The sequence below is a fragment of the Eschrichtius robustus genome, chromosome 12 (assembly GCF_028021215.1).
Source record: "Eschrichtius robustus isolate mEscRob2 chromosome 12, mEscRob2.pri, whole genome shotgun sequence".
Taxonomy (NCBI): Eukaryota; Metazoa; Chordata; class Mammalia; order Artiodactyla; family Eschrichtiidae; genus Eschrichtius; species Eschrichtius robustus.
In genome coordinates, this window is record NC_090835.1 from 61,770,773 (window position 1) to 61,787,107 (window position 16,335).

The 16,335-nt window shown below is 35.2% G+C and overlaps 1 protein-coding gene across 1 annotated transcript in view; it reads right to left on the reverse strand.

Moving 5' to 3' along the window:
• Positions 1-16,335, reverse strand: part of KHDRBS2 (KH RNA binding domain containing, signal transduction associated 2) — a 731,890-nt gene that overhangs the window by 53,683 nt on the left and 661,872 nt on the right. The window contains exon 7 of the mRNA XM_068558149.1: positions 15,060-15,142. Within this exon, the coding sequence (XP_068414250.1) occupies positions 15,060-15,142 (83 nt within the window). The remainder of the gene's footprint in view (positions 1-15,059; positions 15,143-16,335) is intronic.

Consider the following 16,335-nt stretch of genomic DNA (forward strand, 5'->3'; position numbering starts at 1 on the left):
GTTCTGTGAAAAATGCCATTGGTAGTTTGATAGGGATTGCATTGAATCTGTAGATTGCTTTGGGTAGTAGAGTCGTTTACACAATGTTGATTCTTCCAATCCAAGAACATGGTAAATCTCTCCATCTGTTTGTATCATCTTAAATTTCTTTCATTAGTGTCTTATACTTTTCTGCGTACAGGTCTTTTGTCTCCTTAGGTAGGTTTATTCCTAGGTATTTTATTCTTTTTGTTGCAATGGTAAATGGGAGTTTCCTTAATTTCTCTTTCAGATTTTTCATCATTAGAGTATAGGAATGCAAGAGATTTCTGTGCATTAATTTTGTATCCTGCTAGTTTACCAAATTCATTGATTAGCTCTAGGAGTTTTCTGGTAGCAACTTTAGGATTCTCTATATATAGTATCATGTCATCTGCAAACAGTGACAGCTTTACTTCTTCTTTTCCGACTTGGATTCCTTTTATTTCTTTTTCTTCTCTGATTGCTGTGGCTAACACTTCCAAAACTATGTTGAATAATAGTGGTGAGAGTGGACAACCTTGTCTTGTTCCTGATCTTAGAGGAAATGGTTTCAGTTTTTCACCATTGAGGACGATGTTGGCTGTGGGTTTGTCATACATGGCCTTTATTATGTTGAGGTAAGTTCCCTCTATGCTTACTTTCTGAAGGGTTTTTATCATAAGTGGTGTTGAATTGTGTCAAAAGCTTGTTCTGCATCTATTGACATGATCATATGGTTTTTCTCCTTCAATTTGTTAATATGTGCATCACATTGATTGATTTCCATATATTGAAGAATCTTTGTATTCCTGAGATAAACCCCACTTGATCATGGTGTATGATCCTTTTAATGTGCTGTTGGATTCTGTTTGCTAGTATTTGGTTGAGGAGTTTTGCGTCTATGTTCATCAGTGATATTGACCTGTAGTTTTCTTTCTTCGTGGCATCTTTGTCTGGTTTTCGTATTAGGGTGATGTTGGCCTCGTAGAAGGAGCTTGGGAGTATTCCTCTCCCTTCTATATTTTGGAAGAGTTTGAGAAGGATAGGTGTTAATCTTCACTAAATGTATGATAGAATTTGCCTTTGAAGCTATCTGGTCCTGGGCTTTTGTTTGTTGAAAGATTTTCAATCACAGTCTCAGTTTCAGTGCTTATGATTGGTCTGTTTATATTTTCTATTTCTTCCTGGTTCAGTCTTGGAAGTTTGTGTTTTTCTAAGAATTTGTCCATGTCTTCCATATTGTCCATTTTATTGGCGTATAATTGCTTGTAGTAATCTCTCATGATCCTTTGTATTTCTGTAGTGTCAGTTTTTACTTTTCCTTTTTCATTTCTAATTCTATTGATATGAGTCTTCTATCTTTTTTTCTTGATGAGTCTGGCTGATGGTTTATCAATTTTGTTTATCTTCTCAAAGAACCAGCTTTTAGTTTTTTTGATCTTTGTTATTTGTTTCCTTCATTTCTGTTTCATTTATTTCTGATCTGCTCTTTATGATTTCTTTCCTTTTGCTAACTTCGGGGTTTTATTGTTCTTCTTTCTCTAGTTGCTTTAGGTGTAAGTCTAGGTTGTCTATTTGAGATGTTTCCTGTTTCTTGAGGTAGGATTGTATTGCTATAAACTTCCCTCTTAGAACTGCTTTTACTGCATCCCATAGGTTTTGTGTTGTTCTGTTTTCATTGTCATTTTTTTCTAGGCATCTTTTGATTTCCTCTTTATTTCTTCAGTGATCTCTTGGTTATTTAGTAGTGTATTGTTTAACATCCATGTGTTTGTATTTTTTACAGATTTTTTTCCTGTAATTGTATCTAGTCCCATAGCATTGTGGTTGGAAAAGATACTTGATACAATTTCTATTTTCTTAAATTTTCAAAGGCTTGATTTGTGACCCAAGATATGATCATCTATCCTGGAGAATGTTCCATGAGCACTTGAGAAGAAAGTGTATTCTGTTGTTTATAGATGAAATGTCCTATAAATATCAATTAAGTCCATCTTGCTTAATGTGTCATTTAAAGCTTGTGTTTCCTTATTTATTTTCATTTTGGATTATATGTCCATTGGTGAAAGTGGGGTATTAAAGTTCCCCTACTATGATTGTATTACTGTCAATTTCCCTTTATGACTGTTAGCATTTGCCTTATATATTGAGGTGGTCATATGTTGGGTGTATAAATATTTACAAGTGTGATATCTTCATCTTGGATTGATCCCTTGATCATTATGTAGTATCCTTCTTTGTCTCTTGTAATAGTCTTTATTTTAAATCTATTTTGTCTGATATGAGAATTAGTACTCCAGCTTTCTTTGATTTCCTTTAGCATGGAATATCTTTTTCCATCCCCTCACTTTCAGTGTGTATGTCTCCCTAGGTCTCAAGTGGGTCTCTTGTAGACAGAATATATATGGGTCTTTTTTTGTATCCATCCAACCAGTCTATGTCCTTTGCTTGGAGCATTTAATCCATTTACAGTTAAGGTAGTTATCGATATGTATGTTCCTATTACCATTTTCTTAATTGTTCTGGGTTTGTTATTGTAGGTCTTTTCCTTCTCTTGTGTTTCCTGCCTACAGAAGTTACTTTAGGATTTGTTGTAAAGCTGGTTTGGTGGTGCTGAATTCTCTTAGCTTTTGCTTCTCTGTAAAGGTTTTAATTTCTCCATCAAATCTGAATGAGATTCTTGCTGGGAAGAGTAATCTTGGTTGTAGGTTTTTCTCTTTCATCCACTTTAAATATGTCCTGCCACTCCCTTCTGGCTTGCAGAGTTTCTGCTGAAAGATCAGCTGTTAAGCTTATTGGGATTCCATTGTTTGTTATTTGTTGCTTTTTCCTTGCTGCTTTTACTATTTTTCTTTGTATTTAATTTTTGATAATTTGATTAATATGTATCTTAGTGTGTTTCTCCTTGGATTTATCCTGTATGGGACTGTCTGTGCTTCCTGGACTTGATTGACTATTTCCTTACCCATATTAGGGAAGTTTTAACTATAATCTCTTCAAATATTTTCTCAGTCCCTTTCTTTTTTTCTCTTCTTCTGGGACCCCTGTAATTCAAATGTTAGTGTGTTTAATGTAGTCCCAGAAGTCTCTGAGACTGTAGTTAATTCTTTTCCTTCTTATTTCTTTATTCTGCCCTGTGGTAGTTATTTCCACTATTTTATCTTCCAGGTCACTTATCTGGTCGTCTGCCTCAGTTATTCTGCTCTTGATTCCTTCTAGAGAATTTTAAATTTCTTTTATTGTGTTGTTCATCATTGTTTGTTTGCTCTTTAGTTCTTCTAGGTCCTTGTTAAACATTTCTTGCATTTTCTTCATTCTATTTCCAAGATTTGGATCATCTTTACTATCATTACTCTGAATTCTTTGTCAGGTAGACTGCCTATTTACTCTTCATTTGTTTAGTGTGATGGGGTTTTACCTTGCTCCTTCATCTGCTGTGTGTTTCTTACTCATCTCATTTTGCTTAACTTACTGTGTTTGGGGTCTCCGTTTCACAGACTGCAGGTTAGTAGTTCCCGTTGTTTTTGGTGTCTGCCCCTAGTGGCTATGGTTGGTTCAGTAAGTTGTGTAGGTTTCCTTGTTGAGGGGACTGGTGCCTGTGTTCTGGTGGATGAGGCTGGATCTTGTCTTTCTGGTGGGCCACACTGCATCCAGCGGTGTGTTTTGGGGTGCCTGTGACCTTATTATGATTTTAGGCAGCCTCTCTGTTAATGGGTGTGGTTGTGCTCCTGTCTTGCTCATTGTTTGGTATAGGATGTCCAGCACTATAGCTTGCTGGTCGTTGAGTGGAGCTGGGTCTTAACATTGAGATGGAGGTCTCTGGGAGACCTTTTGCCATTTGATATTTTGTGGAGTTAGGAGGTCTCTGGTGGACCGATATCCTGAACTCGGCTCTCCCACCTCAGAGGCACAGGTCTGACACCTGGCTGGAGCACCAAGACCCTGTCAGCCACATGGCTCAGAAGGAAAGTGTGAAAAAAAGAAACAAAGAAAAAAATAAAATAAAGTAAAATAAACTTATTAAAATAAAAATTTAAAAATTATTAAAAATTAAAAAAATTAAAAGACAGAAAGAAAGAAAGTAGGGAACAACCAAACCAGTAAACAAATCCACCAATGATAAAAAGTGCTAAAAAATTTACTAAAACAAACAAAAAAAACCAAACAAAAAAACGGACAGACAGCACCCTAGGACAAATGCTAAAGCAAAGCTATACAGACAAAATCCCACAAAGAAGCAGACACATACACCCTCACAAAAAATAGAAAAAGGAAAAAAATGTATATATCTATATATATAAAAAAAAGGAGAGCAACCAAATCAATAAACAAATCTACCAATGTTAATAAACTCTAAATACTAAACTAAGATAAACTTAAAACCAGAACAAATTACATGCAGAAAGCAAACCCCAAGTCTACAATTGCTCCCAGAGTCCACCGTCTTGATTTTGGGGTGATTCGTTGTTTATTCAGGTATTCCAGAGATGCAGGGTACATTAATTAAATTGACTGTGGAGATTTAATCCACTTCTCCTGAGGCTGCTGGGAGAAATTTCCCTTTCTCTTATTTGTTCGCACAGCTCCTGTGGTTCAGCTTTGGATTTGGCCCCACCTATGCGTGTAGGTCACCTGAGGGTGTCTGTTCCCACCCAGACAGGACGCATTTAAAGGAGCAGCTGATTAGGGGGCTCTGGGTCACTCATGCCCCAGGGGGAGGGAGGGGCACGGAATGCAGGGCTAGTCTGCTGTGGCACAGGCCAGTGTGACATTGCAACAGCCTGAGGTGTGCTGTGTGTTCTCCCGGGGAAGTTGTCCCTGGATCATGGGACCCTGACGGTGGCGGGCTACACAGGCTCCCAGGAGGGGGGGTGTGGATAGTGACCTGTCCTTGCACACAGGCTTCTTGATGGCTGCAGCAGCAGCCTTAGCATTTCATGCCTGTCTCTGATGTCTGTCCTGGTAGCCGTGGCTCCCGTCCATCTCTGGAGCTAGTTTAGGCAGTGCTCTGAATCCCCTCTCCGCACGCACCCTGAAACAATGGTCTCTTGCCTCTTAGGCAGTTCCAAACTTTTTCCTGGACTCCCTCCTGGCTAGGTGTGGTGCACTAGCCCCCTTCAGGCTGTGTTCATGCAGCCAACCCCAGTCCTCTCCCTGGGATCTGACCTCCGAAGCCAGATCCCCAGCTCCCAGCCCCCACCTGCCCTGGCAGGTGAGCAGACAAGTCTCTCAGGCTGGTGAGTGCTGGTAAGCACTGATCCTCTGTGTGGGAATCTCTCAGCTTTGCTCTCTGCACCCCTGTTGCTGCACTCTCCTCCATGGCTCCCCCTCCACCACCCCCCATCTCCACCAGTGAAGGGGCTTCCTAGTGTGTGGAAATTTTTCCTCCTTCACAGCTTCCTCCCAGAGGTGTAGGTCCCATCCCTATTCTTTTGTTTCTGTATTTTCTTTTTTCTTTTGCCCTACCCAGGTACGTGGGCAGTTTCTTGCTTTTTGGGAAGTCTGAGGTCTTCTGCCAGCATTCAGTAGGTGTTCTGTAGGATTTGTTCCACATGTAGATGTATTTGTGATGTATTTGTGGGAAGAAAAGTGATCTCCACCTCTTACTCCTCAGTCATCATGAAGGTCTCCCCTTAATGTATATTTTTAAATACAAGTTGACTATTTAGGCAAGCAGTTAAGATGTCATCAAAATTAACCTTAAATTAACAAAGAATCAACAAATACAATGAATGCCTAATGAATAATTTGAAGAAACCCATTGTTTCTTTCTAAAACTAACAGTTATCTTAGATACTTAAAACAAGTATGTCAAATGAGAATAACAAAAGAATAGTGTGTATCAAGAGCTGAATTCCCACTCTGTTAAGGTATATTCAAACAATACCAAATCCACTATTTGTGCAGAGGTCTGTGGATGTGTGAGAAAGCCACAAACTGAACTAGTAGATTAGCTGTGGGAAAATATCTCACATCCAATAACCATCTGTAAATTCAATCTCATCATTGACTATAGCTTGAGACATAAGAGAATTGAATTACAAAATGAGGGTGAATCACTTTATAGCAAGTTGTGACACTTAAATGAATAGGACAAGATGTTTTATTACAACTTCTATTAAATTACTGGGTAACTGCAGTGCCTTATATGTAAGTTTTCATTAGAAGTGTTTCTGTAGAATCTTAGTATCAAATACAAGGGCTCACCTTAAACTTATCGCCTAAAATAAATAGTTAAGTAATTTCTTTTTTTTTTTTTTTCCTGCCTAGACGTATCCTTTGGTCAGAGCCCTTTGAAAAGCATGCAGATAACTCACTACATTCCTGTTACATTATATTATATTCCCTCTGGATTGTTTAGGTATATAACAAGTCTGTTGAATCAATAAATCTATTTAGATTTTTCAGACAGTATTTATTAGTCTTTAAGTCTGAGGCCTCTGGAGTTAACAAATGTGATTTTGAAGACAATGTTTACTACTTGAATGAACATGAGAAAGTCATTTAATATTTTTAAGCTTCAATTTTTCTCTGCCTCAAATGTTATTGCAAGGATTAAATGAGATAAATATCCTAAACAATTAGCATAGCAGCCAGCACAAAACTAATGCTAGTTACCATGAAATCATTAGGGCCAAGCAGCCTCTGAACAACAGAGCAGTGGTCCCCACTGTGGGGGCTCTGACCCTCAAGGAGCTAATTTGTGCCAGGGTGTCCAAGAAGTTATCTCTTCACAAATATATATTTATATTTTCATGTATATTGTAACTTTTTTTAGTATAAATGTTTTCTCATTAATAAAATACAAATTAATTTAAAAGCACTGCTGTTTCCATAGCAAATGCATGTCATTTTTTATATCTTCAAGCAACTGACACTAATATGTACAATGACTGGTCGCTGAGGTTTGATAATTATTTTGGATGTTGTGCAGGACCTCCTTCCATTTGCCTTCCCACTTCCACCCTTCTCTCCAGCCTGCTCTGTACCTGGGATGACTAATGGCAACTCCATCTACTCAGTTTCTTGTCCTTTGCCTCCTAATGGGTTCAACCAATGGGAACAAAGTGAGGTCGGGGTATTAACTCCTGAAATTCCTCTTTGTGGGCTGGCCTCCGCTACGATTCTGTTTCAAAGGAGAGGCCTCTTTCTTTATCAGAAGGCCTCTCTGACAGCTTTCTATCTTCCTTCCATTCCTAGTTTTTGGTGATAAACACATTGCCCCAGGGATACTAGCCCTGCGCACTACATTTTCCCTTGTGGTTTCCTTATACTCTGAAAAGAGTTCCATTATTAAACTCTCTTCAAATTATCTTAATTTAAGAGTCTCATTTTTCACCTGCTGTGTAGACCCTGACAATTACAGATATTCCAAGAGAGTCTTCATTCTAGACAACTCTGGGAACTACTGCCTTATATACGAGACGTACCTTTATCTTTCCTCCCCTAGCACATTCCTCCATTAACCTAGAGAAGACAGGATTATTTTCCAGGTTGTGTGAGTCACACACCTGATTCATGTTTTGAGGGAAGTGAAGCCTTCCTTTTTGATATTTGCCTATTACAAATCTGCAGTTAGAAATTTACTTTGGAAAATTACAAATTCATAATATTTCACATCCAAGTTAAAATCCTGTAAGAATCAAAGATCAGAACTGGTCTTTTGACTTTAATTTGCAATATTACTATTTGCCTCTAAGTACATGAAAGTCACTTTTTTCTACGTTTATGATTTGGATTGGTGTAGAGTCTTGCATTGAAAAGAAACAATTTGTTGGTAAAGGCTTGAGAATTTATGTGATTTTAGAAGATTGATCTCTGAAAATGTTAATGACTTTGAGCAGTACATAAAAAAATAGGATATCAGAACATGAACAGAATTTAATATTTGGTCCAATTAAAGGTGTTGATCACAGGATGTAACTCTTCATAAGCCAAAGACTGCCCTGCAATTTGAAAGTTGCATAATAAACTCATCAGTCTATTTCTTTACTTTTTCTCCTCATAGACACAGAGCAAGAGAAAAAGATGGTCAGAGACACCTCATATCATTGTCATCTTTACCAGTCCTTAATGTGTCATTTAGTTGAGCTGCCTCCTAAGGAATTTTTAGCAAAATCCCTTTTCTGATCCATTTGAAATTTTCCACAACTATCAACACCTTACAAGACAACTGGGGATTAATTAAAGTTGTTATACTTTCTGAACTCTAGGTGAACCTTTGTAGGGTTGTTACCTTGTGAACTTCCTTTAGACTCTCTATTAAAGATGAAATAATTATTCCATTTAGGCACCTGTCAGATCCTACTTTATAATTTCCACAAATTCTGTATTCACTTGTGTTGACAAACTAGTCATTTAAAGGCCCTTTTATCTAAACCTTTTTCCTTTTATCTCAGTTCTGCTAAGTCACACAAAACCTATTGTTTTACCTTCAAGTTTCTAAATCAGCATTTCTTCTGATTTGACCACTTCAATGTCGAAATAATACTCACATTGTTTGTAAATGATGGAGAAGTTTTATGTTCACATATTTCTCTTTATTTCACTTCTTTAAAAGCTTTCTCCATTTCCCTCCATAAGTCCAAATAATACTTTAAAAAGTACAATTAAAGAACCATCACTTGAAAAAGAAAAAATTCCATACTGATTCTTGTAGAAAATAAACTTTCTCTCACTTCTAATTCCTAATACTTGATTACTCTATAGTAGTTGTTTTACTTAATTTAAATATAAATGCAGCTTGCATATATGACTCCTCCACCAACAAATTATTAGGAGAAAATGTTAAAATATATTTAAAAATTGAAAAATATGTATTGTGACTGTATGGTGAGCATACTCTCTGGCACAAGTAATCATTTAATCAGTGCTTATTTAACTAAACTGTTATTTTTATCTTCTGTTGTCATAGTTGGATCAATAGAAGTAATCTAAAAGTAGATATTTAATTCATTATATAATAAATTTTCTCAGTGTTTATCCATTTCTATTACAAATCAGTATTATATTTAAACATTTTTCCTCACAGAGTTTTCTGAAATAATAGTGCTAACTTCATTCATTCATTAATGCATTCATTTATTTTTTATTCATTTATTCGATAAATATTGAGAACCTATTGCATACCAGACAGTATCCTAGTATTGAGTATATGTTTTTACCAAAATAGGCATTTTATAATTATTATAATATAGAGTATTAGTATTATTGTAACTAACTTCATGACCTTCTTTCTTTATCCCTTCTGCCTTAGCACTAAGATACCTCAGAAATAAATATATATTTTGTCAGTAAAAATGATACATAAAATTCTGAATATTGTATTCTCTTTGAGCGATGAGGCACTTATTTTTTTATCCCCATCATGTAGGTACATATTAGGTCCGACATTCATGCAGTCAATGATCATCTGTTCAGCGCATACCCTATGAAAGCCTCAATGTTATGTGCTGTGAGGGACATGAGGGTGTATCAGAATAGGATTCTGGGCAAGTTAAGGATGACAAGGGACATATACACAAATGATCCCAACTCAAGGCAGAAAAAGAAAGTGCCATAGAGAAATAAAGATATGATGCTGTTGGAATTCAGGGTAGAAACAGATTATTCACAAATATAGGATTAAGGAAAGACTTTCAGAAGAGTTGGTTTTTAAGGTGGGTTTAGGAGGATGGGAAGAATTTAGCTACAGAAAATTGAATGGATAAGAAAGGGAAAAGAGAAGGTAGCAGAGTGCATAGAAAATATAATTTTACATATAAATTATACTTCATTAAATCAAGATAAAATGGGTTTTCCAGATTATTCTATATCACCATTAAATTTTATACATAATTATGTTCAATTATCCTAGTATTCACTTTTCAAATATTCAAGATAAGTTATTGTAATCCCCAATTTTTTCTTAGGGTGGATCAAACCCAATTAAATCTAACCAGAATAAAGATGCAGAAAATTCCTCACTTTCAGAAAATTATTCCCAAATCTCTACAAATTGAATGTAGCTCTAAAGCTACATCAAGAAATGATTTGACTCTATTCTAGCAGTGCTTGTAGAGTGTGATAATTGTGTTTCTGCCAAATAGTTTCTGAAGCAAGTTACAAAACTTTATTATCACTATTTTTATGCACTAATACATAATGATGAGATAGAAATTTGATTGAAAATATTAACAAATGTTTTAAATACATAGCCAATTTGCATACAGTACTCTATTAGTGTCTGTGATGTCATGCAAAACTTTCCTGCATCCTAAGTAACTGTGCTGTGTTCCAATATGTAACTGGAACACTTAAGAGAGCAGAAGCTCTTGGCTTATGATGTCTTTTTTATTTACCCTACTACAAAGTAACCAAAGACTCAAAGTAAAATGTTCATTTCCATAATGATATCTTAATTTATGCTGAGTTTTAAAGGTATCTGTTCACATGACTTTTTTTTTTTTTTTCTAATTGCCTAGGTTTCCCTAAATAGAATTCCCTTTCACCCCTTTCACTATGCTGTTCCTCAGGCCATGAAAAAATCACACTCATGCAATATGACGTGTAGATGTCCTACACTCCATAATGACCTTAAAGTGTTTCTTTCTTTGCCAGTTTCCTCCTCCAAATATTACTTAATGCATTCAAATCTCTTTGGGTGGCAATAAGTTGATCAGTAAATGGTCAATGCTATGATTTTGTTTTTGTGACAATTAGTCCTATTGGTTTCTGAAAATCACATATAGGGGAGAATCATTTAACTAATTATCACATGGATTCCTTTCCTATGAAATGTGTAACTTATTTTCAGAAAAAATACTTAGGCAATTGATTTTTCTAAAGATGTATATACCAACTTTATTCATAATAACAAAATATAGGAATAACTCAAATGTCCTTCAACTGGTGAATGAGGAAACTGTGGTACCTCCATACAATGAAATGCTACACCATAATAAAAAGGAACAGAATACTAATACACACATCAACATGAATAGATATGGAATGCATAAGAAGCCAGACTGAAAATGCTACATTTTGCAATGCTTCTACTTATATGACATTCTAGAAAAGACAAAACTGTAGTGACAAAAAGTGAATCATGTTTCCCAGGGCCTGGGGTGGAGAAAAAGTTGACTCTAAAGGGCAATAAGGAAACATTTGGGGCTGATTAAATAGCTCTATATCATAATTTTGGTGGTGGTTACATGATAGTTTGTATTGGCCAAACTTATACAACTGTATCCTAAATGGGCAAATTTTACCATATGTAAATTATACTTCAATAAATCTAACTTTTAAAAAGTAAAAATTCATTAATATCACAAATTCTGAGTCTATATAAATTTATTCAATAATCTCTGAGATCCATCAAGAAAGGAAAGAAAATTTTTTTTTTGCTTTTTTCATGTGTAATTCACTTTTATCTTTGATGATCCTCCCCCACCATTTCCTTCATACCATATTTTATGAAAACATTTTTTTTCTATATAAGGATTGCAGGTGGTTTGAACTCAAAAGTGAGGAAGAAGGGCTTGGAGAAATATGATTTTATAGACTGAATGTTTGTGTCCTCCCAAATTTCATATATTGAGTTTGTAGTTCACTTTAAATTTTTTTTTTTATTTTCTACTGGAGTAGAGTTGATTAACAACATTGTGTTATTTTCAGGTGTATAGCAAAGTGATTCAGTTATACATATACTTATATCTATTCTTTTTCAAATTCTTTTCTCATTTAGGTTATTGCAGAATATTAAGCAGAGTTCCCTGTGCTATACAGCCTTGTTAGTTATCCATTTTAAATATAACAGTGTATACATGTCAACCCCAAACTCCCAATTTGTCCCTCCCACCCGTCCCCCCTGGTAACCATAAGTTCATTCTCTAAGTCTGTGAGTCTGTTTCTGTTTTGTAAATAAGTTTTTTTGTATCACTTTTTTTAGATTCTGCATATAAGTGATATCATATGATATTTGTCTTTCTCTGTCTGACATACTTCACTTAGTATGATAATCTCCAGGTCTATCCATGTTGATGCAAATGACATTATTTCTTTCTTTTTAATGGCTGAGTAATATTCCATTGTGTATATGTACCATACCTTCTTTATCCGTTCATCTGTCATTGGACATTTAGGTTGACTCCATGTCTTGGCTATTGTAAACAGTGCTGCCATGAATATTGGGTTGCAAGTATCCTTTCAAACCATGGTTTTCACTAGATATATGCCAAGGAGTGTTGCTGGATCATATGGTAGCTCTATTTTTAGTTTCTTAAGGAACTTCCATAATGTTATAGTGGCTTCACCAATTTACATTCCCACCACAAGTGTAGGAGGGTTCCATTTTCTCCACACCCTCTCCAGCATTTATTGTTTGTAGACTTTTTGATGATGGCCATTCTGACCTGTGTGAAGTGATACCTCATTATAGTTTTTTTTTAATTAATTAATTAATTTATTTATTTAATTTTGGCTGTGTTGGGTCCTCATTTTTCTGTGTGAGGGTTTTCTCTAGTTGTGGCAAGTGGGGGCCACTCTTCATCGCAGTGTGTGGGTCTCTCACTATTGTGGCCTCTCTTGTTGCGGAGCACAGGCTCCAGAAGCACAGGCTCAGTAGTTGTGGTTCATGGGCCTAGTTGCTCCACGGCATGTGGGATCTTCCCAGACCAGGGCTTGAACCCATGTCCCCTGCATTGGCAGGCAGATTCTCAACCACTGTGCCAGCAGGGAAACCCCCTCATTGTAGTTTTGATATGCATTTCTCTAATAATTAGTGATGTTGAGCATCTTTTCATTTGCCTGTTGGCCATTTGCATGTCTTCTTTGGAGAAATGTCTATTTAGGTCTTCTGCCCATTTTTTAATTGGGTTGTTTGTTTTTTTGATATTGAGCTGCATGAGCTGTTTGTAAATTTTGGAGCTTAATCCCTTGTTGCTCACTTCATTTGCAAATATTTTCTCCCATTCTGTGGGTTGTTGTTTCATTTTGTTAACGGTTTCTTTTGCTGTGTAAAAGCTTTTAAGTTTCATTAGGTACCATTTGTTTATTCTTGTTTTTATTTCCCTTACTCTAGGAAATAGATGGAAAAAGATATTGCTGTGATTTATGTCATATAGTGTTCTGCCTATATTTTCCTCTAAGAGTTTTATAGTATCTGGTCTTACATTTATGTCTTTGATCCATTTTGAGTTTATTTTTGTGTATGGTGTTAAAGAATGTTCTAATTTCATTCTTTTACATGTAGCTGTCCAGTTTTCCCAGCACCATTTACTGAAGAGACTGTCTTTTCTCCATTTTCTCCATAGTCTTGCCTCCTTAGTTGTAGATTAATTGACCATAGGTGCATGGATTTATTTCTGGGCTTTCTATCCTGTTCTATTGATCTATGTTTCAGTTTTTGTGGCAGTACTATCCTCTTTTGATGACTGTAGCTTTGTAGTATAATCTGAAGTCACACAACCTGATTCCTCCAGCTCGATTTTTCTTTCTCAAGATTGCTTTGGCTATTTGAGGTCTATTGCGTCTCCATACAAATTTTAAGATTTTTTTTAATATTGATTCTTCCAATCCAAGAACATGGTATATCTTTCCATCTGTTTGTGTCATCATCAATTTCTTTCATCAGCCTCTTATAGTTTTCTGAGTACAGGTCTTTTGCCTCCTTTGGTAGGTTTATTCCTAGGCATTTTATTCTTTTTGATTCAATGATAAGTGGGATTGTTTCTTTAATTTCTCTTTCTGATCTTTCATTCTTAGTGTATAGAAATGCAACAGATTTCTGTGTATTAATTTTGTATCCTGCAACATTACCAAATTCATTGATGAGCTCTAGTAGTTTACTGGTAGCGTCTTTAGGATTTTCTATATATCTGATGATGTCATCTGCAAACAGTGACAGTTTTACTTCTTTTCCAGTTTGGATTCCCTTTATTTCCGTTTCTTCTCTGACTGCCAGGGCTAGGACTTCCAAAACTATGTTGAATAAAAGTGGTGAGAGTGGACATTCTTGTCTTGTTCCTGATCTTGGAGGAAATGCTTTCAGCTTTTCACCATTGAGTATGATGTTAGCTGTAGGTTTGTCATATATGGCCTTTATTGTGTTGAGGTAGGTTCCTTCTATGCCCACGTTCTGGAGAGTTATTATCATAAATGGATGTTGAATTTTGTCAAAAGCTTTTTCTGCATCTATTGAGAGGATCATATGGTTTTTATTCCTTAATTTGTTAATATGGTGTATCACATTGATTGATTTGTGTATACTGAAGATTCCTTGCATTCCTGGGATATATCCCACTTGATCATGGTGTATGATTCTTTTAATGTATTGTTGGATTTGCTTTGCTAGTATTTTGTAGAGGATTTTTGCATCTATGTCCATCAGTGATATTGGCCTGTAATTTTCTTTTTTTGTGGTATCTTTGCCTGGTTTTGGTATCAGAGTGATGGTGGCCTCCAGAATGAGCTTGGGAGTGATCCTTCCTCTGAGATTTTTTGGAATAGTTTCAGAAGGATAGGTGTTAACTGTTCTCTAAATGTTTGATAGAATTTGCCTGTGAAGCTGTCTGGTCCTGGACTTTTGTTTGTTGGAAGTTTTTAAATCACAGTTAAGAAAGGAAAGGAATTCTTGATTCCATATGTTTTAAGAATTTTCTTTTCATAGCACCAATAACATTTCCCTAGCTTTTGTTTTAAAAATGAAAATTATGTTTCTGGGGAAAAAATCCACACTGAACAAGTGCCTTGTTTTTATTGTTATCTTAATTATGAATTCACTAAAATAATCTCTAAAAATAACAGTATTTTTATTAAATACAAGCTTGTTCAATGAGTTGATTGGTTATGATAATCATCTAGTCTTAAAAGAACACACTACTATTTCATTATTAGCAATTGCAAGATTATTATATTTTACCTCTCACAGTCTAGTAAGCAACTGAATAATTCAGAAGGACAATGAATAAACCCAGTGCTAGAAACTTTCACATAATGTAACTGATATTCAGATACAAGAAACAAAATAGCAGAATTAGAAATCATCCTGAGAAGGATGTGTTAAACAACGTATACCTTACCTTTGTGCTTGGGTGGCATAGCTATTGTCATAAGTCTCATATGTCTGGTCATCGTATTCACCCCCATAGCCATCATCATAACCCTGAGGCAGAAAATGGTAGAAAGATGGATTAGCAATCAATTTAAGTAACTATGATCTGTTTTTGATTAATGAGATTTTATATAAGGTGACCTTAATTTAGTTTTTATGTGTGGTTACTCTGCATCATATTTTACTAGATTAACAATTTCCATACAACACTGAATAAATCTATCAGATTTTAATATTTAATCATTAAACTCAGCATATCATTGAAGTAGCAATACCTACTCCTGGATTTATTTAGAATTTTGAGCAATACTAATGAAAACAATTTTAAAATTTCAAAATATATTTTTTTGAAAAACTATGAGTAGATAAGAATAATTATGATAACCTAATGGTGATACTAATCTATTTGTTACAACCCTACTGGGATTTTTTCTTCCTTAATAATAATCATAATCATAATTAAGATTGTAACTAAAATCTGGATTCCTCAGTAAAGAAGATGTAGTAATTATTGTTTGAAAAAAAGAAAGGGAAAAAGTAAAGAAGAAAAGAAGGAAGAAAGAAAGAAAAGGGAAAAGGAAGGAAGAGAGGAAGGAAAAGGAAAAAGAACTGAAATACTTTTTACTTTGTTGTGCATTCTATGGCTTTTAAATCTCATGAGTAAAATTATGTTGTGTGGTGGTTTAATTATCTGACTAAATTCATGCTAACAAAGTTAAAGCAGATTTGTGATTCTAGAATGTGCAAGCAAGGTAGCAAATATACATTCCAGTTATACATTGCTCTACGAGTGATTTAGTTTTATTTCCCTTTGTGGTCATCAACTTTATTCTACATCATAGCCATCCATCTTGATTACTTTCACCTTCTGAGAAAATCTTTAGCTTTTCTGCTTCTGGATCTTTGCTGCTGTATCACTTTCCTTGGAATGTACTTCCATCCCACCCTACCAATTCTATAACTCCATTTCAGTCTGGAGGCTTGCAAATCTCTCTCCTTATTGTGTTCAGAAATTTAAACAGAAAAAAGTGCAGATGTGAAAGTTTCCACATTAATTTTGACTAAGACTTTTGAGTCCATTTAATCTGAAGACAAATATTTTTCATCAACCTAAGGAAGTTTTAAAAATATTACTTCTTTATTACTTCCACATCTGGTTTACCTGTTATATAATGCTATTTTGAGATTTTCTGTCTAACCTCATTTTCTTGTATTTTTCCATTAATGATTTCCATTTCATCATA